This window comes from Balaenoptera physalus, assembly GCF_965194825.1.
Source record: "Balaenoptera physalus genome assembly, chromosome: 1".
NCBI classification, from domain to species: domain Eukaryota; kingdom Metazoa; phylum Chordata; class Mammalia; order Artiodactyla; family Balaenopteridae; genus Balaenoptera; species Balaenoptera physalus.
In genome coordinates, this window is record NC_138882.1 from 86,982,663 (window position 1) to 87,004,919 (window position 22,257).

The window sequence follows — 22,257 nt, forward strand, 5'->3', positions numbered from 1 at the left end:
CCCAAAAGAGTTCCAATGTACCATTTGGTTGAAATACCATGTCCCTGTCAGGCTTTTTTCTACTCAGGGAGGGGACAAATGAAGAGGTGGGAGGACAGGGGCAAGGAGTGCTCCTGCAAGCTTTTCCTACGCTGGGGTGATGCTCCGGGTTTACAGCAGCCTGCTGATGACGGCTGCGTGTCCCGGCAGCTCTCAATACCCAGCTCAAATAAACAGGCTGTCATGGCAAAGGTCCCAGGGAGTCAGACTCAATCTTCCCTCTACAACATATTCAAGGAGCACAGAGGAGTTGGCTTACACATGACATAATGCAGGCAATACACAGGCCGCTGAAGTCAGGAGCAGCTGCTTACCACGCCCTTTCTCAGGCCCTGGGCTCTGCTTCTGTTCTCCTCCAGTCCCCGTTCTCCATCTCTAATGGAAAAGTTGCCAGGATATAAACTACCTTTCCCTCAGCTACTTTTTCTTCCCATAGACCCTTCTTAGCCCCTGTTCCTTTCATCAGTGGTACAACTAAACTCGGGGAAATATACACCAGGGGCACTTTTTGGTCCCAGAAATCTCTTAGAGCTCTAGTTTTTTTTTTCGGCCGCGCCACGTGGCTTGTGGGCTCTTAGTTCCCTGACCAGGGATTGAACCCGGGCCCGAGGCAGTGAAAGCAGAGAGTCCTAACCACTGGACCGCCAGGGAACTGCCATTAGAGCTCTAGTTCTAATCTCTAGAACGTTTCCAGACCACCTCATTATCTCCAAATCGAAGCTCTGCTCATCCCACCATGTCCTTGAGACCCAGCCCAGAGCCCCCCTCTCCTGTGCGGCGGCTCACTCGCCACGCAAGTCGCCTTGGCACCTCAGGCAACCGCACCCTGCTTCCACCCTCTTAATATTCGGAGAACAAGCACAGTCTAGATACACCCAGGCCAAGCAAGACTTCCAGAGAAGGAAGAGAACCCAGGCTGTCAGAAGACAAACCCAGGTCTGGAATGGAAGGAGGTTTCCAGTGCATCCTGAAGCCTGGATGTGAATTAGCTGAGAAGCATTACCTGGGATGTGAATTAGCTGAAGCCTGGATGTGAATTAGCTGGGAAGAAAAGTCACAAGAGAAAAATTTACATTCTTTTGATTGAAGGAGAAAGGGGACTAGAGAGGAAATGCGGCCAGGGATGACGGGGGTTCCATTTCTAGTTTCTTTGGTCCAGGGAAGATTCGTGTAAATTTAGCTATGTCCCCCGTTGGGCCCTGCAGTCAACTACATTTTTTGGCAGAAAGAAAAAGATGATCAGTGGATTAATTGAATGATGCCTAGAGATAGCCCAAAACTAAAGCCTCAAACAGCTGCAGTCAGCATTTCCAGAGTACTTTTCATTTCTGCGAAGCACATGGAGTTAGTCATCTCCCTCCAGTGCTGACTGGTAAATCTCTAAGTAATCACAGGACCTCTGTCTATGAGCAGATCTTTTCCAACTGAGAAAGACACGCAGTGGCCAACCTTAGGGATCCCACAAGGCCACCACCCCAGACAGGGTCAGAGCTCAAGTTAGGGGCTACTTCCTGCCATGGGGACTCAGACCATGGAGGTGAGCTGTTTAACAGAGACATGCTAACTCCTCTGAATGCCACAAAGTCCCCATATCATCGTGTTGGGGATGTCTCCATACCTCCCAGATGTGGATAGCAGGGTGCCCATCTGCAAGAGGCACTAAAATTATGCTCTTTCTTCCTCCCCGAAAAGTGGAAAGAAACCAGGCCAGGAGCTCGAAAAGACACATGAACATAATTTATTAAATTCACCACACAAAGAACATGCCACAGGAAAGAATATCAGAACTGGAAGGGCCCATGGAGATTATCTGGTCCAACCCCCTCGTTTCACAAATGGGAATGGCGTGAAGAACACCAGAACACCAGAACACGATGGACAAAGCCAGCATGGGAGCTCAGCCCTGATGCACAGAAACCGCAGACTTAAGGCTTCTGGTTTTGAGCCAAGTAGAACCTAAAGACTTAATGTTTATTCTTCATTTTTCTGTGTCCTACGGTACCACATTCTGATGCTTATCTCCTCCTTAAGGCTGCAGGAAGAGCCCTAAAGAAACTCGATGAGTGGCAGGTTCACGCAGAGCCAGGATAACAAACTGACTGTGGAGCAGAGGGGTACAGAGGGGTTAAGGGAAGAATTCAATCCCTGCTGATTGCTCTCTTCCCCCAAACAACAGACACTCAGACCCCGATGCTTCAGGGAGAATATATCAATACTTGCCTTCCTGAGGTTTGGAGGAGGAAGGGAAAAGCAGCAGGAAAGAGAGAAAAAGACTATGACATCATTCTGAAATCGACAAGTCCACTGGGAACACTCTTTTCCCTCTGTCGAGCAAATCCAAACACTGCAAGAGAAGGCTGTAGAACTCTGAACTCTGGTATTTAATCAGTGAGATGTAAGCAAAAACACCAATAACTTAGCAAAATAAATACCACGAGAGTTTCTTCACTGAGATGGATGTAACCCAGTGAAAACAGTTTTTAGGCGCTGAGTCGAGAAGAATGAGGTGTATCTTGCACTGCAACTTAGGGGGAAACCCTAAGAGATTCTGGGAGTCTTCACAGCAGACAGAAGTCGCCCGTAACTGTCCGTGGCCTCACAGAACCTTTCTGCTAAGAGCTCCTCCCTGAAGGACATTCCCCCTCCCCAAAAGACAAGGCCTGTCCAGTCAAAGTTGAGGTTCACAGGCCCTGACAGGTAGCCCCATTGTCTGTCTGCAGGAGGCCCGGGTCAGCATTGGGTGAGGGTGGAGCAATTAGAAAAACAAACAGTTTGTTGCTAAGAACTGAGCTGTGTTTAAGGAAGGAACTTCATGCCCCCGGGACACTCTCCAATCACTGCTGACGTCTGTGCCTCCAGCCTCTAGGGCTGAGGCAGATCTTGTCACCTCTCCCGATCTGCGGAGGGCCTGGCTTCTGGGGCAGAATAACCGGCCCGGGCTACAAACTCCAGCCTACAACAGAAGGGAGGCTCTGCTACAGAGAAAAATAGTAACTATGGGAATAAGGCTACTGCCCTGGCTCCTGTGGGCAGGATATCGCCGGCCTCCAGAGGCTGCAGTGTCCAGAGGGGGAGCTCATCCCCCGTCTGCCCAGCGTAGAGGATGGGCGTTCGGAACCATGAAGGGAGCAGTCGGGAAGTCAAAGTCAGGGCCGGCAGCCTCCAGGGGTGGTGGGCTCCTCCTCAGGCCAGAGGCACCAGCAACAGCAGCATCTTGTCTCCTGCAGCTCATGTTTCCACCACTCGGATGAGAGGCATGGGCTTTAGGCTGGGGGGCTTGGCGATCCTAACGCTGAAAAGAGAGTCGGAAGCGCTGAGTGCCCTGTTGTTGCCCACCCTTCACAGAGCCGCCCCTCCAGTTTGCCTCTGGATTCTACCCTGCAGGGCCCACTGATCTCTTGGTTCTAATGCCTTGAAATAGTAATTGTCAGTGCTAAGAGATTAGGGGACTGGTACTTTTGTCCGGTGGCAGGGGTGGGGAAAAGAGAAGGCGCAGCTGAACACCTTAGGAGTGGGTATGGCTTTGATTCTTGATTTTTTTTCAGTCTTGGACCTTTTTGTGAATCTCTTGGAAACAAAAGGCCCTCTCCCTGGAAATATGCCCTTACTACACATTCACAATTTTTGCATACAACTTCAGGGGGTTCAGATGCCTCTAGCATTGTTCATGGGCCTCTTTGGGGTTCTGGTATCAGGCTCTACTCTAACCTGGTTAGAAAGTGGTTCAGGTGGAGAATGGGTCAGATTCGAGACTGAGAGAATGAAGCTGGATTTAGAAGAGCCTCATCCTGGCCTTGGCACTAAAGGTCTCCTTCCCACGGCTCTGTCCCTCTTTCCTTCACTTCCTACCTGGGGCCCACTCCAGGCATGCCCACTCACCTGCCCAGGTTCTCAGTCTTGGTCCGGTTCTGGGTGCTGAAGTTGCCATGACTGACTTGTTTCTCTATCAGGTGTTCCATCCGGTCGTGCATCTCTAAATTCTGTAACACAAGTTATGAGATTAGAATTGGGCTTCCTCTGGTTTGCCACGTGCCACATTTAACCAGCTCATTCTGGTCTCCACCTCTATGCGCTGCTGTCACCCCCACCCCTACCGTGTGTGCCACCAGGATGCCCTCTCCCTCCAGTACTTGCCCCAGCCTCCTTCCCTGAAGGCGTGTTCTCTCAATAACTGTGCAGCACTGATCATCTCCTGTAAATCCTCTCTATACATTTCCTGCATATAATTTCCTATAGTCTGCTGAGATATTTACTTATGTTTGTCCATATGCTTTTCTATAAAGTATTCTTAGGTATTTTTAAAATGTATTTTATCTATAAATCTAGACTGCAATCTCCCTGAAGATAAACAACCCTGTCTCCCATTTCTTTTTCTCTCCCCCACTAGCTGGGACCCTCACACAATGGCTGCAAAGCAATCTCAGGTAGTCAGTCAATGGACAGGAAGGGCCCTGAGGTATGGTAGAAATCCGACCAAGAACTCATTAGCTAATCGAGCCCATCGCCTTAGCCAAAGAGAAGACTCCACCTGTAGAATGCATCCTCCTTCAAAGCTCAGCTCCACTGTCAGCTCCTCTGCCAAGCCCATATAGTCAGAATGAAGGGCCGGCCTCCATGCTGCTATGTGGCACAGGGCTTGCACCATGAGGATATATCCTTTTAGAGTGGGGACAGGTCTTACCATTGTTTGCAACTCCCTGAAGAGTCTTAGAAAATGTTCACTCAGCGGAACTGAAGATCATCCAACCACCCCAGCTACTCACTTCCAAGCAGCAGCTAGACAGGATCGAGACCCCCTCCAGAATCTCTCCCTCCCTATGTCCAGTTTTTTCTTCAAGAGTCTGCTCCCTTCCCAGGCCTGCCCAGAACACACACCTCGGCTTCCAGGTAGGCAATTTTCTCCTTGAGCTCCTGGATGGCAGTGTCCTTTGACTGTATCACAGCTTTTGAATTCTGGAGCTGCAAAGACGTGGCAGACACTGGAGCTTGTTCTGAAATGACTCATTACATACTCATCGCACTTCGCCCCGCTGCCGGGGGAGCCAGCAAAGACAAAGGGCAGAGTTTTGTACCTCTCTCGTGACTGGCTTAGCTTTTCTATAAAAGCCTTGTTTCAGTCACTGTTAAACTCTTGATTATCCCAGGTGTGAGGGCAGGGGTTTGAGGGGAACACCACCCTGATAATCCAAAATAATGGACGATTCAAAACCCATTCCATTCGACTTTGGGAAATACAAATTATGTATTGGTTCAAGAGATATTTATTGAGTGCTTACCATATGACAGGCCCTGTTCTAGAGAATGGGAAACAGCAGTGCACAAGACAGAAAAATCCTAGCCCTCATGGAGCTGACATGCAGCAACTATGCCCTCCCAATTAGGGTATCTTAAATTCTCAAAACGATTCTACAAAATAGCATATTCTGAGTGTGCTACCCTAGCTCAGGCAAGGGCAGGCAGAAAATGTGCATGAGGTGCAAAGGTTGAAAATCTACACACAGATAAGTGAGTTTATTGGGACTTAATTACTCATTTACCAGCACTCTTCAAAGTGTGGGAGAGAATAACCTTTTCCTTCTTTTCCCATGGGAATGCACAAGGCAAATAACCAAAAAAGTAGGGGGAAGATGGGAGAAAAGCAAATCCCAATCACCCTAACCTAGTAATCGGTTGCCATAAATGTTTTATGGGACACTTAATGAATATAAGCCAAGATACCCAAGAGAATAAATCAATAAAGGTGTAGACTTGATAGGAAAACAGGGCTAGACAATGTGGAAACTTCCAGAGGGGTAACCCAGAGCAGGGTAAGATCTAACCCTGCTTACCTGCTCTATCATTTGCCGGACTTTCCGCTGCTGGCTCTTAAGCATGTCATCCAAGTGGTGGATCTTCTCCCGCAACCCAGCCACTTCCTTTTCCAGGTTAGCAGCTCTGGGGATTAAGACCAGAAGGCTGAGGCAAGGGGAAAAGATGCTCTCTCCACCCAGTCACAGTAAGGGCCTTGGGCTCAGGGGGTTTCGATCAGGCATGATTCCCTCTGCCTGATTCCCCAGTGGTCTGCTGTAAGGAGGAGGTGGTGGGACACCTTAGAACAACACATCAGAAGCATCACTAGAGATCATCTAGTCCAAATAAGGGAACTGAGGCTCGGAAAGGTTAGAAAGGATAAGTCATTCTGGATAGTTCTACAGATAAAACTAAGGCCAATAGGTAGACGTTTCAAGGAAGGAGTTCTTATATTAACACGGGAAAGACTTTTTCAGTATTAAAGTTGTCAGAAAGTGGACTGCCTCGTGTGTAATGAACTCCTCCTTCCTGGAAAGATTCAAGTACAAGCTGGGATTATGATACCCTAGACCATCAAGCTTTGGCAGGGATTTTATATCAAGAGGGAGATGAGATTTGAGGACCCTTAAAGCCTCTTCACACAAGTCTGTTTCTAAGTCTCCTGATTCCTGCAGACACTGCTGTTTCCTTTGCCTCTTCTAAGCAAACTGGGCCAAGATCTCCAAAGGTCAGGCGGCTGGGGAGAGTGTCCAGGAGTTCAGAGCGCTGAAGAATTGCTGGTACCCATTACTCTCTGGGTCTGCCTGAGGAAACAGACAAGCGCCCACTGCTAGAAGATGGGCATGCTTGGCGTGGGGGACAGTGCAATCTGAGCCTCCAAACTCATCCTTCCTAAGCTTCAAACATTCTAAGTTGTCACCCTCAGCTCTCCAGTGCCCTAATACTCAGTCTCCTTTTATTTAGAAAATCAGCATTTATGATGCATAGCTGTCACTTGCCATCCCCAAGTCTCAGTTTTGGATTATCTGGTCTTTTGTGTTTCTCCTGCTCCTTCCACTCAGTCTCCTGACCATGAGCATCTCCACCATTGAGGAGGGAGTGCTGAGTAATTTAAAGCAATTCTGGGGCTTCCCTGGTGGCGCAGTGGTTAAGAATCCACCTGCCAATGCAGGGGACACGGGTTCGAGCCCTGGTCCGGGACGATCCCACATGCCATGGAGCAACTAAGCCTGTGCGCCACAACTATTGAGCCCGTGCACCACAACTACTGAGCCTGCGCTCTAGAGCCCGTAAGCCATAACTACTGAGCCCACGTGCCTCAACTAATGAACACCGTGCGCCTAGAGTCCGTGCTCCGCAACAAGAGAAGCCACCACAGTGAGAAGCCCGTGCGCAGCAATGAAGAGTAGCCCCCACTCGCCGCAACTAGAGAAAGCCCGTGCACAGCAACGAAGACCCAATGCAGCCAAAAATAAATAAATAAATGTATAAAAAAATAAAAATTTTTTTTTAAAAATAAAGCAATTCTGCTGTGAAGTCTGAAAGAAGGCTACAATAAGATGTCTGCATTTTTCATGCCAGGCAGGCCTAGATCAAGGATATCCCAAAGGAGAGAAAAGGACCCCCCAGCAGACTGAGGGGTCTAAGAAGGCAAGGATTGTGTCTGTTTATCTTGGAATTCCTTAGAAGGCCCTTCAGGTAATATCTGTTTAACTTAGAAAGGTCCAAATTATACAATGAAGTCCAGACCAATATACTAACGTTAAATTTGATGTACCAGGACTTCCCTGGTGGCGCAGTGGTCAAGAATCTACTTGCCAATGCAGGGGACACAGGTTCGATCCCTGGTCCAGGAAGATCCCACATGCCGCAGAGCAACTAAGCCTGTGCGCCACAACTACTGAGCCCGCGCTCTAGAGCCTGCGAGCCGCAACTACTGAGCCCGTCCACCATAACTACTGAAGCCTGTGAGCCTGAAGACCATGCTCTGCCACAAGAGAAGCCACCGCAATGAGAAGCCCACGCACTGCAATGACGAGTAGCCCCCGCTCGCCACAACTAGAGAAAGCCCGCGTGCAGCAACGAAGACCCAACGCAGCCAAAAATAAAATAAATAAATTTATTTTAAAAAATTTGATTTACCATCTGAGATCTTCTATATTATTTGCCAACAGCATAAAAAATTTCTAAATTCGTGAAGGTCCAAGAATGGCTCAATCTTTGCTCTGTAGGTTTCACTGGTCTGGGGCCTCTGATCCCCTCTGATCAGAGGGAGGTTGCAAAATCCTCTAACCCTGCAGTAGAAAGGATCTCAGAGATCCCCTAGATGCCACTGCGGACAGGTGGGTCTCAGTTTCTGAGTTGGTTCAGATGAAAGAAGTTCAGTATCTCTCCACGAAGCTGCTCATTGTATTTTCATCAGCACAACTTGTGTGGAAAGTATTAAATTTTACCCTCAGATAGTTTACAGTTGGTTTTTGTTTAGGGGGGGAGTAAGCTGTGGTGTAATATTACCACTTCCACGTCCAGTGTGACAACCACGGAATGATGTGCCACAACGGCAGACACTTTGTCAGCTCCTGCTTGACCCTTGCTCTAAAACTGTAGAAGCCCTTTCTTCAGGTTATTACTCCCTGGAAAATGAGCTCCTTGGAGATGGCAGCCTCCCCAACAGTATCTCCCTGGGCAGGGCCCCACACTGAGTAGACACACAGTGAGTCAGAGCTGGAAGATCTGACATCAGCACCAGCTTCCTCCCCAGGTCTGTGCCCTCCCCTCCCTGCACCCCAACCACACAGTGAACCAGAGTCCTTACTTTTCTTGTTCTGCTCGGCAGTCAACCTTCTTGCTCCGAAGTTCCTCCAGAGCTGTCTCCCCTTCCCTGACCTTTGCCAATAAGGCCTGATGCTCCTGGATGGGCCAAAGGAAAGAAAATTTAAGATGAGGAGATGGCGACAGTTTCTGCGTTTGGGGTGAGATGGGCACTAGGGCTGGCAGTCAGCCCCTGCTGGGCCTGGGACAGCAGCCAAAGAGCAGCAGCCCAAGCTGGTTTGATGGGGCACTCTCCCCTGTCCGGGATAACCCTTCCCACCCCGGCACATAGAAACTTCTCAGCCTCACCCAGCTGCCCAAGGGAGGGTCTGGCCCTGCATTATCCAGGCCCCCCTGCCAACTATGGCTACCAGTCCCCGAGAAACCAGGCTGAGTGGCTCCTGAAGAACCATCTTCAAAGGCCAAAGGACAGCTATACAAGAACCCGCCTGAAATGGAAATGGGTTCAACTCTAGTTATCAAGGGCTAAGTTAGACAGAGAAAGACCTTCCCATTCCTTAAGGGCTAAGAGGTCCTCGAAGGTATTTGCCAAAGGAAGCTATGAAATGTGCTTTTCTGGAGCTGATCAGAAAAGGACAGTCTCTGCAACCACCTCAGTCAATCCCCAGGCACCTTCTGGCCTAGGAGTCTGAGTGCTGAAGAGCAAGACTCCAACAGTTACCGTCTCCATTCCCACAAAGCATCTCTGCAGCTCCCCGACTTCCGCCTCCTTCTGCTCCACTCTGTCCTCTGCTCTCTGAAGGGCCACCTGATTCTGTTCTGCTTCTCTCTGGTACCGACTGAGTGTGACCTGTGACACAGGATGGGGAGGCGTTAAGCATGCAGAGGGACAAACATGGATTAAAAACCTTAGAAAAGAAAACCCAGAGGGGGACTGCCCTGGTGGTCCAGTGGCTAAGACTCTGCACCCCCAATGCAGGGGGCCCGGGTTCAATCCCTGGTCAGGGAACTAGACCCCACATGCTGCAACTAAGCGTTCATATGGCGCAACTAAAGATCCCGCACGCCACAACTAAAAATCCCACACGCCGCAACTAAGACCCAGCACAGCCAAATAAATAAATAAATATTAAAAACAAAAAACCAGGAATCTGGGTGCAGTGATGGGAGGAGGGAGGCAGCCCTGATGAGCACACCGCTGTCTCCCACTCACTGTTCCAGGACCACTCAGGAGACTAGCAGATTCACTCCACTGGCAGGGTTAACTGTCCCATAGTTGATCAAGCTCTACTTTAGAGTGACACCGGGAACCCACAAGCACCGCTTTCCAGATGGCTGACTTCGTCAACACCCCCACCAGCCCTCCAGTGCCACCCAAGCTTAACCCAGTGTTTCAGCTTTCCTCCTCGTGCAAACACAAAAAATCCAGGGGAGGAGATCTCCATGTCCTTCCTTCTGTCTCCCACTCTTCCTCGTCCTCACTTCCAGCAATACTGGAAAGGCCAAAATGGCACCCGGAAGGGCTACTAGCACCAGGAAGAATTTGCTCTTTGTCAAAGATGATAAGCCAACTTGGAAAGGAGAGAAGCAGAATTTGTAGTGAAAAAGTAAGAACTTGCCTCCTTTCCTCCCACGTGCATTTTGCCAACTCCAGTCATCCTTCAGGTCTCAGCTTAGACACCCCTTCTTCTAGGGAGCTCTGAGCTCGGGTGAGGAGCCCTTCCTTGTGTGTCCACAGAAGACACACAGCCCTTCCCTCTTATAGCACTGAGCAGATTTTGCCCGGTCACTTGTGTGCACCCCCCAGGAGACCATCAACTTCATGACGGCGGAGACCTTGGGCACCGTTACCTTTCCAGAGCTCAGCACAACACCGAGCACACAGCCGCCGCTCCATCATATCATGAATGGAATTGATGGTCATCTAGTCCAACCCTCTCCTTTCACAACTAAAGATCAACTGACCTGTTCAAGGTTACACAGCCAATGAATGACAGAACCCGGTTCCTTCATCATCCATTTCAATGCTTCCCAGTTACCCCACACTGACTCCCCAGTCAGTTACTAAAAAAGAATCCAGGTAGCCTCCGGAAAGCCTAACCAGACCTGGTAGAACAGAACACCAGCAAGCAGTTTGTGTGGCTCCTCCCAAGTCAGAATCAAGGAGGAGAAAGCAAAGCACGGGATGACGTGTGATGGGGTGTGTCCATGCTGCACACAGCTCTGTCCAGAGCGAACTCACGGCAAATCCTTCCTAACGGCCAGGAGCCAGCAGGACGGGAAAGCATGAGGTTTTCCTCATGGTAATTGACAGCCTTGCCCTTCCTCCCCCGCATGTTCAGAAAAGGAGACCAGAAAGTCTAATTCACCAGGAGAGACAGAGAAAAGCCTTCAAATGTCTCATATTAGCCTGGAACAGGCCAGCCCCATGGGCGGGAATGTAAAAATAAGGCCTCTCACTTCTGTACACAGACATTGCACCCAGGTTGATGTGTGCTCGGAGTACAGCATTAACGGGCCACAGATGATCTTCACACCCAGCTGCAGGATGACAGAGGAAAAACACACCCCCCTCTGCCACATGAGTCCCACAGCTCCAGCCAGCTCTGCCCTAAGGGAACCTCTTAATCATAAGAGGGTGTGGTGACCTACCCCAAGAGCGGGAGAAACCCAAGGAGCATCTCCTATCGCAGGTGGGTGCTGCATGCCTTGGGGTTAAAGGGCAGCCCCCTGTAAAAAGCCATGGGCGTGTGATTAACAGCTGTCAGGGGTCTTCTAGCCTTGGGCTTTTACTCAGGACACTTTTGCTCAGGCTTTGAAACCCAGGGCCAGCAGAGCCCCCCCGTATGCTGCCAAAACCAACCAGTACTTCACAATGTCTCTCAATGTAGAAATTTCTTTCTAAAATTCACAGTCTGGTCAGTGCTACAGCCTCGACCTCCCCTTCCTCCTGTTCTACTCCAAGAAGGTAAGGAACAGCTGGTCATTGAACCAATTCATTGTCAACCAAATTATCCAAATTGTAGAATCTGAAATAGATACAACAAACTCCTTTACTGCACAGCTACTCTGTTCTGAGACCAACTAATCTTAGTATTACCCTAAGCCCAAATTATTTAGGATAGGAAAACCCACGTGTTAAACTGATCACTAAGAAAAATATAGGATATTTTTTGTTTCTAAAACCCTTTTGAGTAATAAATATACTTACATATATTACCTCACTCAATCTATACATGAAACCTGTGAGGTATATTTCATGACCCCTTTTTACAAAACTTGAAACTGATGGTTAGGGAGGTTAAACTACTCACTCAGGTAAGACTTCGACTACTCTTGAGGCAGTTGATCACTCGCACTGCCCTTCGTCCTCACCCTCAATACACCTCTCAAAATTCCCTCTCTTAGGGAATTCCCTGGTGGTCCAGTGGTTAGGACTCCACGCCTCCACTGCCGGGGGCCCGGGTTCGATCCCTGGTCAGGGAACTAAGGTCCCGCAAGCTGCGTGGCGTGGCCTAAAAAAAAAATTCTCTCTCTTAGTCCATAAAACAGAAGAGTTCAGGCTGGGATTCCTCTTTCCACCAGACCCTAGCAAGCCTGGGCAGGGCAGAATCCTACCATGACATATTTCTGACCTAAAAAGTACTTTACGTGTGGGTGAACAATAGCACGTAACAGATGGCTACTCTCACATAGAGCAGCTAGGAAAACTGCTCTGTTTGCCCAGTGTACCTCATCTTATACCCAAAGAATTGTCTGGAAAGCATGGAAGACATCACATACTTTTAATAGTGGGGGGCTTTCTCTATATAGAGATTTTTGTATTTTTTTTAATCTGCTACAATAACCTAGTATTACTTTTATAACAATAATTGAGATACTCACTCAAGATCACAGAGCTCTGGGCAGCAGTAGGGATAAACTGGGAATTTGGGATTAACCGATACTACTACTATATATACTGTAGATAAACAACAAGGACCTACTGTATAGCCCAGGGAACTATATTCAATACCTTGAAATAACCTATAATGGAAAAGAATCTGAAAAAGAATATATATATGTGTATATAACTGAATCACTCTGCTGTACACCTAAAAACATTGTAAATCAACTATACTTCAATTTAAAAAAAAAGATCACAGAGCTCTGTGTTGTAAAGCCAAGTCTTGATCTAAAGTCCCCTGCCTCCATGGGCACAGTTCTTCCTAAGACCACACCAATTCATCCACTCCTCCTGTCCACACTTAAGAGGCACCCACCTGATGCCAGGTATTGTCCCAGACACTGGGGATGCAGTGGTGAACTTGACAGCAATAATCCTTGCCTGCATGGTGCCTAGAGCCCAGCAGTCCTTATAGAAAGGACTTCTGAAGTACCTGCTCTCCCAGACCAGCATCACCACTCTGCTCCAGTAGAGCAGAGACTCAAGAGCTAGCCTTAGACAACAAAAACTATAAATATCCAGGAAAGGGCAAAGCAGACAGGAAGTACTCCAGGCCGCAGAGCCTAGCCTTTCCAGTTGATGGCACTCCAGCCAGGAAGACTTTATCTGCACCTGTATCCAGTGGCCCAACCCTTAGGGCACCTTCTCCCCAGATCCCAAATCTCACCTCAAAATCCACACGGTCTGACTGGTGCTGCCGCTCAGCCTCCTGCAGCTTGACAAGCAAGTCCTGCACGGTCCTCCTCAAGCTCTCGACATCTTCATCTCTATAGGTGTCCACCTGCAGCCAGAGCACGGAAGGGAAGGTGAAGTTACTATGTTTGTGACTTGGTACGAGAAGGTCCCCCTGACAACGCACACTTGTTTGGACCATCTTGCTCAGACCACCCTCACAAAAGAATTCACATCGCACAAGGGGAGAGTTAGTCAGTCATAGGCACCAAGGAGTTCTGAGTTATTCATATGAAAACACTCTCATACCCTAAAGAACTCAACTAGCTTCCAATCACCTGATTATTTTAGGACACACTAGTCATTTTTATACATGTATCAACTGATTAATGAACAGGTATGTTTATGCCGTTCTCATGTGTCTGTCCTGCTTCCGTCAGACTAGAGCTCTCTGAGAGCAGGGACCATGTTTCGCTTTGGACTACAGTTCCCCAAGGGCAGGGACTGTGCCACACTCATCATGAGGGGCATGTCCCAAAGGCAAGCCTTTTGTGGTTCTCTGCACTTAGCACAAAGATCAGCAGATAAAGGGTTACTGACAGATGGGCAGCTTAAGGCAAAAGCACCCAATAAGTCCAGGAATCTGATTCGATGGAGGAAAAGGTGTCTCACTGAGGTTACTGTGAGCCTCTCCCCCAGGCACACCCGAACTGGGAGTGGTTAGGGCTGAGCTGGCATGTACACTCTCGCTGCACTTCAGTTACCAGCTCCCTTGAGTCTGACAGAAAAGTCCCTCCCGGTCTTGCACAGCGGGAAGTAGCAGCACCTTCAAACAAGAGCACAGAGCTCAGCTGGGAGGAGGGGACAGGGTCCCTGGGTGGCTGTGTTATCACTGAGTCCTGTGGGCCTTGTTTCTCTATCTGGGAAGCAGGGAGAAGACTCCTTACCACGCCCTGCCTTACAGCCTGCCTCAAAACTAAGATAATATCCGGTAGGGCTTGGAGCTTGTGAGAAGAAAGGCTGAACAGATAGTGCCAGGTGTTATTATAACTTGTTGCCAACAGCATATTTGCCAAATATGGTGATTTGGGGAAGGGAAACATCCAAACTGCACATCTAAAGTAAGTGGCTAGAATCACAACATTCCAAATCCAGCGGTCAGTAAGTTATCTGGTCAGTTCCCCTATGTCTGCGCCTATGCTGCTGGGCAGGTGAGAATGTTTGAAAAGGCTCCTCCTGGAGCACAACTGTTATGTGTTTATTTCAAATGGCGTTCTCATAAGACTCTCTGATGACATGGAAAAATTTAATGATACAGTATGAAGAGAAAAAAAGGGAGTTATAAAACTTTACATGCAGGAGCTAGAGACAACAAACCAGATTTTAACACAGCAATGTAGATAGAGCCTAAAAACATGGTGTTGGATAAAAAAGGAAAAAACAGAAATACAGCACAAGTCCATTATGAAAATTAAAAACGGGCTTCCCTGGTGGTGGAGTGGTTAAGAATCCGCCTGCCAATGCAGGGGACACGGGTTCAAGCCCTGGCCGGGGAAGATCCCACATGCCATGGAGCAACTACACCTGTGCACCACAACTACTGAGCCTGCGCTCTAGAGCCCGCGAGCCACAACTACTGAGCCCGCGTGCTGCAACTACTGAAGCACACGCGCCTAGAGCCCATGCTCCACAACAAGAGAAGCCACCGCAATGAGAAGCCCGTGCACCGCAATGAAGAGTAGCCCCCGCTCGCCACAACTAGAGAAAGCCTGCACGCAGCAACGAAGACCCAACCCAGCCAAAAATAAAAACAAATAAATTAATTAATTTTAAAAAACATATTTAATAGACATATTTAAATCATATATTGAATATGTTAGAGTGAGTACCTTTTGGTTGGGGAGACAAAAAAAAAAAAAGTGAAAGCAGTGAGAGGCCTTTATGGGACCAATGATGATAACGAGCCCTGAACTGATGGGAGGGTCTGATTCAGCTCTGCACTTGAGAGCCAAACAAACCTAATCCAAAAATATACCTGCCCAAGCAAAGAAACAAATGCAAAGAAATGCTATATACAGTCTAATCTCAGTATCATAAACATATATTTGCACTGAAGGAAAAACAAAGGAAATTTCACCAAACTGGTTTTTCTCTGGGTAGATTACAATTGATATCTTTTTCTTCTTTCAACTTTTCTGTGTTTCTGAATTTCCCTAATTTTCTACAATATGTGTGTCTTAAATTATTATGTAATCACAAAAAATATAATAACAAATGTCATTTTAAAAAAAAGTACAGCCATGTTTATTTGTCAATTATACTTCAATAAAGTTGGGGGGAAAAAAAAGTACAGCCATGGAAGGAAATATTTTGTCGTTATTCAAAAGAATGAGATAGGGGCTTCCCTGGTGGCGCGGTGGTTAAGAATCTGCCTGCCGGGGCTTCCCTGGTGGCGCAGTGGTTGAGAATCTGCCTGTCCATGCAGGGGACACGGGTTCGAGCCCTGGTCTGGGAAGATCCCACATGCCGCGGAGCAACTAGGCCCGTGAGCCACAACTACTGAGCCTGCGCGTCTGGAGCCTGTGCTCCGCAACAAGAGAGGCCGCGATAGTGAGAGGCCCGCGCACCGCGATGAAGAGTGGCCTCCGCTCGCAGCAAGAAAGCCACAAGAAAGCCCTCGCACAGAAACGAAGACCCAACACAGCCAAAAATAAATAAATTAAAAATTAATTAATTTAAAAAAAAAAAGATACCTTTAAAAAAAAAAAAAAAGAATCTGCCTGCCAATGCAGGGGACACGGGTTCGAGCCCTGGTCCGGGAAGATCCCACATGCTGCAGAGCAACGAAGAGTAGCCCCCGGCTTGCCGCAACTATAGAAAGCCTGCGCGCAGCAGTGAAGACCCAAAGCAGCCAAAAATAAATGAATAAATAAATAAATAATTTCAAAAGAACAAGATAGATTTACACATACAAATATGGAAAGAAGGCTATATATACTTTTCAGCTTAAAAAAATAAAAAAGCAAGCAAGAAATAATGTATTTATCATGACTGGAATTGTGAAAAGTATGTGCATATTATATACATACATTTATCCATGTATGTATATATAGTGCATGTGTATATATTAGTGTATACACACACACACATACATATGGCTTTTAAATATGGTTGTCTGTATATAGATAAACACTCTAGAACTTTAGACTAGAATATTAGAACTAATAGAACTAATAGGCTAAATATTAGAATCACATGAAGAGCTTTTAAAAGTCCTGATGCGTAGGCCACACTTCAGACCAGTTAAATTACAGTCTCTAGGGATGGCACACAGATATTGCATCCTTTAAAGCTCCCAAGGCCATCCTAATGGGCAATGAAGGCTGAGAAGCACTGCTCTAAAAGGACCCACCCACGGGAATTCCCTGGCGGTCCAGTTAGGACTCTGAGCTTTCACTGCCAAGGGTGTGGGTTCGATCCCTGGTCAGGGAACTAAGACCCCACAAGCCACGCAGCATGGCCAAAAAAATTAAAATTAAATAAATAAATAAATAAATAAATAAAAGGACCCACCCACTTCAATCTGTTAACCTTGAATACTTACAAGGAGTGGGATTGGGGAAGGAAAATTTCCGCTTTATATATTTCTCCTTTGTTTGAATTTTTACAGCAAGTAAATATCACTCTCATATTTAGTGAGAGAGAGAAAGCAATAAACAAAGGATCAGGAAGGATTATTTCCTGCCTCTTGGCCAAGCAGTAGTTACCACTATTTTCCCTGTTACCTACCTTGGGTGGGCTGCTATGTGGAGTCAGGGGACCTTGACTAAAGCCATTTGGCTTTTCTAGCACCACCTATTCAAAGAAAAATAAAGTTGGTAGTGAAAACAGTCCCAAGCAATCAACTTTGAAACATTCTTCTCCTTGTTTTTTTTTTAATTGAAGTATAGTTGATTTACAATCTTGTGTTAGTTTCAGGTGTACAGCAAAGTGATTCAGTTATACATATATATATCTATTCTTTTTCAGATTCTTTTCCCTTATAGATTATTACAAAATATTGATTATAGTTCCCTGTGTTATACAGTAGGTCCTTGTTGGTTATCTATTTTATAAATAGTAGTGTGTATATTTTCATCCTAAACTCCTAATTTATCCCTCCTCCCTGCTTTCCCCTTTGGTAACCATAGTTTGTTTTCTATGTCTGTGGGTCTATTTCTGTTTTGTATATAAGTTCATTTGTACCATTTTTTTTAGATTCCACATATAAGCAGTATCATGTATTTTTGAAACATTATTCTTCTAAGAGTTCAAATCTTAGATAGAAAGACAGAAAGAGGAGAGAGAGAGAAGGGGGGAGGAAGAGGAAGAAGAAAAAGGAAGGAAGGAAGGAAGGAAGGAAGGAAGGAAGGAAGGAAGGAAGGAAGGAAGAAGAGAAAAGAAAAAAAGACATCTAGTGCTCTGTGGGAAAATGGAGAAAAGAGGGAGTGGAGAAACATGTGCAGCCTTGAGGGGGAATACTCTATCTAGCTTTGTTGGGAGGAGGAAAGAAACCCCAGGCTAAAACCTTTCAGCAGATTGGAAAATGTGCAGGCCCATTCCTCGAAGCCCAGGAAATACAAGCAGCTGTCTGCCATAAACAAAGAGTTTCCTTTGCCCCTTGGGGATCCTGACAAGGTCTGACAAAGCATAAATCAAAAGGGGAAGCGGCATTTGCTGCAGTTCTTTCCAACCCAAAGCCTGATTAGTCATCATACGACTGCCGTTTTGTGTAAACAAGGTGCCTGGACTTCTGGGCTCTGAACACATTAGGTTCTTCAGTCACCAGACAAAGCACCTCCCACCAGCCAGATGTGAGCTCAGGCAGTGAAAGTCTTATCTCCAGCCAAAGCAAAATGAATTAGGGAGAATTCACCACACAAGCCTAGCACATGCCCAAGACGAAGGGTAATTTTGCTGGCACTAGCTGCTAGGTCACTGTTCCCCTTAGGAGAATGAGGGCAGGATCTACTGGAGAAAGACCACCGCAACCAAACCAAAAGCAAATGAAGGAGACACAGCTCGGAATCTAAGGGAAGATGAGGGTGAAGTCATGGAAGAGATAGTTCTGCTCTCCTGGGGACATTTCTATCCTCAACTTTTTGAAGAACTGAAAAACAGGATCCCAGGATCATCCATCCCAAGAGGGATGCTCCAATCAGTTTGGTCTAACAAACATTTACTGATGACCTTGTGCATCCCAGACCCTGGGCTGGGGTGTGGGGACACAGAGACGAGGGTCGGGGGGTGAACCCTAACCTGGAGGAGCTTCCTGTCCCAGGGTAGAGATAGCTATAGACACAGACAGTAATAATAGACAAGGACCAAGACTTCCAATTTACACCACAAGCATCACCAAATTAAGCAAGATCAGCTTATGAGAAGTTTGGATTTATAGGTTAATTGTCTCTTTATAAGACTTTGTATTATAAGAAGATTGATCACAGAATCCTTATATATAAGATGGCCTGCCATTGACTTAATAATTTTATTGATATAAATTCAATTTTTGCACATGCTTTAGGAACAGGTGTGCTTGTATGTAGGCTGATTAGTGTGAATACAAGTGTCCATCTGCTGGAGAGTCCTAACAAGGCTGTGAGTGCTCAGAGAAGCCAGCATCACTTGTATTCTCGCCTTTCCTGGCAGCGGCATTAGATTCGGCACCCACTGGGTGACTGGTAAATGGCACAACCCCACCTCCTCAGTGGGGACCCAACCATGGACCATTTCCTATTACCTGTATCTCCTGTTGATGGAGAGAATCTCCTGGATTTCCATCGAGCTTCCTACTTATATCCTCCCGGAGCTTCTGCAGGCAGTTCCTGGCCTGGGAGGAGAGGGCAAGAGGCTTTAGCTTTGGGAAAGAGAGCACACCAACTCACCCACCGTTGTGCCTATCCACAGCCCATACTCCTATGAGTCAGGTACTGTTCTAAGTACTGGCTGGGAAAGGAGAGATTCTAGTCAAGTGGGGCTGCAACCCAGTCCCTCCTATACAAGCAACAAAATAACAAAAACCGTGCCCCGGTGTATCTAACATTTTAGTTGTGGAGACACACAACCCAAAAGACAAATAAGTACAACATGTAATATGTCATGGTGACAAGTGCCAAGGAGAAACATGAGCCACAGTGAGGGTTAAGAAAAGTGGGGAGGGGACTTCCCCGGTGGTCCAGTGGTTAAAGAATCCGCCTTCCAATGCAGGGGACACGAGTTTGATCCCTTGTTGGGGAACTAGGAGCCCACATGCTGCAGGGCCCGTGCACCTCAACTGGAGAGCCTGCATGCCGCAAACTGCAGAGCCCACATGCTCTGGAGCCCACGTGCCACAACTAGAGAAGAGAAAACCTGCATGCCACAACTAGAGAGAAGCCCACACGCCACAATGAAAGATCCTGCGTGCCACAACGACGGTCCCGTGTGTCGCAACTAAGACCGTACATAGCCAAAAAAATAAATAAAAGATAAATAAATAACATAAATATGTTTAAAAAAAAAAAGTAAGGAAGCAAGGCTGGCAACTTTAGGTAGGATGACTGGGGGGACAGTGCTAGGTGCATGGTGCTTAATAAGTATTTGTTGATTAATGGATTGGTTGATTAATGGAAGGGTCAGAAATGATATTTACACATGAGGGGGCATGGTGCTTTGGAGATACGAAGGGAGCAGAAGGGAGAAAATCAGAACTTACAAAAGAAGGGAGCCAAAAAAATGTGAGGTTCAGAGAAATGACCTAGGTCATTTCCACAAAGGGAAGGGGTTCCCACCTCCTGGATATACTGGACCTCACTCTTCAGCTGGTTAATATTCTTCTCATGGATCATCTTGTCTCCAGACTTCCCCTTCAAGTACACCTGAAATAAGGAAAACAACACTAATTAAGAGACCTCCAATGGAAGCAACCTAAACGTCCATTGACAGATGAATGGATAAAGAAGATGTGGTGTATATATATACACATACACACACACACAATAGAATATTACTCAGCCATAAGAAAGAATGAAATAATGTCATTTGCAGCAACATGGATGGACCTAGGATTATCTTACTAAGTGAAGTAAGCCAGACAAAGAAAGACAAAAATCATATGATACTGCTTATATGTAGAATTTAGAAAAATAAAATGATACAGATGAACTTATATACAAAACAGAAATAGACCCATAGGCAGAAAACAAAATTATGGTTAGCGAAGGGGAAGTGGAGAGAGGGATAAATTAGGAGGTTGGGATTAACATATATATACTACTATATAAAATAGAGGACTTCCCTGGTGGCTCAGTGGTTAGGAATTCTCCTGCCAATGCAGGGGACATGAGTTCGACCCCTGGTCGGGGAATATCCCACATGCCATGGAGCAACTAAGCCTGTGCGCCACAACTGCTGAGCCTGTGCTCTAGAGCCCGCGAGCCGCAACTGCTGAGCGCATGTGCAACAACTACTGAGGCCTGCGTGCCTAGAGCCCGTGCTCTGCAACAAGGGAAGCCACCGCAGTGAGAAGCCCGCGCACCACAACGAGGAGTAGCCCCTGCTCACCGCAGCTACAGAAAAGCTTGCACACAGCAACAAAGACCCAACACAGACAAAATAAATAAATAAATAAATAACAAGGACCTACTGTATAGCACAGGGAACTATACTCAATACTTTGTAATAACCTATAAGGGAAAAGAATGTGAATCAGTTTGCTGTACACCTGAAACTAACACAACATTGTAAATCAACTATACTTCAATAAAAAGAAATCTCCAGTTAAATTAACTCCACATAGGCAACCTCATACACTGCTGGTGGAAGGGTAAATTGTCACCATCTTTCTGGGTGGCAATTTGGTAATTCCGATCAGAAGACTTAAAACTATATTTACTCTTTGGGGGCTTCCCTGGTGACGCAGTGGTTGAGAATCCGCCTGCCAATACAGGGAACACGGGTTCGATCCCTGGTCCGGGAAGATCCCATGTGCCGCGGAGCAACTAAGCCCGTGCGCCACAACTACTGAGCCTGCGCTCTAGAGCCCGTGAGCCACACTACTGAGCCTCCGTGCCATAACTACTGAAGCCCACGCGCCTAGAGCCCATGCTCCGCAACAAGAGAAGCCACCGCAATGAGAAGCTCGCGCACCGCAATGAAGAGTAGCCCCTGCTTACCGCAACTAGAGAAAGCCCATGCAGCAGCTGAGACCCAACTCAGCCAAAACTAAATAAATTTTTTAAAAAAAACTATATTTACTCTTTAACCTATCAAATCTATTTCTGGAAATTCATCCTAATGAAATAAATTTAGCTAAACTAGCATAAATACTCACATACATATATGCAAATTCATGGAAAGGGGGTTGTAAAAGGGGATTTACACATTTTTCTCTGTACACCATGCTTGAATCTTTAACAACTGAGAAAGTATTTCTTTATCACTTGTATTATAAAGCACATTCACAAATTAGTAACATATATGCTCAACAAAGTATTGTTTATGGCGGCAAAAAATGGAAATAGACAAAATGTCCAACAATGGAGGATTAAAGAAATTATGGTATGTGTATACTAGAACACTATGCACCCATTTATGGATACAAAGATGTTATAAACTACCATTAAAGGTGGGGCAAGCAGGGGACTGCCCTGGTGGTGCAGTGGTTAAAACTCCGTGCTCCCAATGCAGGGAGCCTGGGCTCGATCCCTGGTCAGGGAACTAGATCCCACAGGCATGCCACAACTAAGAGTTTGCATGCCACAACTAAGGAGCCGGTGAGCCGCTACTAAGGAGCCCGCCTGCCACAGCTAAGACCTGGTGCCACCAAATAAATAAATAAATATTTTAAAAAAAAAGAAGAAGAAGAAAGAAAAAGTAAAAAAAGAAGAAAAACCCACAGAATGGGAAAAAATTAAAGATTTTTTTCGAAATCATATATCTGATAAGGGTCTATTATCCAGAATATATAAAAGAACCCTTAAATCTTAACAATTAAAACACAATTGAATTTTTAAATGAGA

The 22,257-nt window shown here is 46.5% G+C and overlaps 1 protein-coding gene across 7 annotated transcripts in view; it reads right to left on the reverse strand.

The window, feature by feature from the left end:
• Positions 1–1,761: 1,761 nt before the first annotated feature.
• Positions 1,762–22,257, reverse strand: part of TUFT1 (tuftelin 1) — a gene marked incomplete at its 3' end in the record, with an annotated part of 45,517 nt that continues 25,021 nt past the window's right edge. For 3 of the 7 annotated variants that reach the window (XM_082475250.1, XM_082475247.1, XM_082475253.1), the window contains 10 exons: positions 20,029–20,115; positions 18,999–19,088; positions 17,009–17,074; positions 13,215–13,328; positions 9,323–9,451; positions 8,645–8,739; positions 5,868–5,973; positions 4,915–4,998; positions 3,919–4,019; positions 1,762–3,331 (listed from right to left, as the gene is read on the reverse strand). In XM_082475250.1, the coding sequence (XP_082331376.1) occupies positions 3,268–3,331; positions 3,919–4,019; positions 4,915–4,998; positions 5,868–5,973; positions 8,645–8,739; positions 9,323–9,451; positions 13,215–13,328; positions 17,009–17,074; positions 18,999–19,088; positions 20,029–20,115 (936 nt within the window). Of the gene's footprint in view, positions 3,332–3,914; positions 4,020–4,914; positions 5,070–5,867; positions 5,974–8,644; positions 8,740–9,322; positions 9,452–13,214; positions 13,329–17,008; positions 17,075–18,998; positions 19,089–20,028; positions 20,116–20,882; positions 20,923–22,257 lie in introns of those variants that run through there. The other 4 variants (XM_082475249.1, XM_082475248.1, XM_082475251.1 and 1 more) reach the window with 4 other exon arrangements.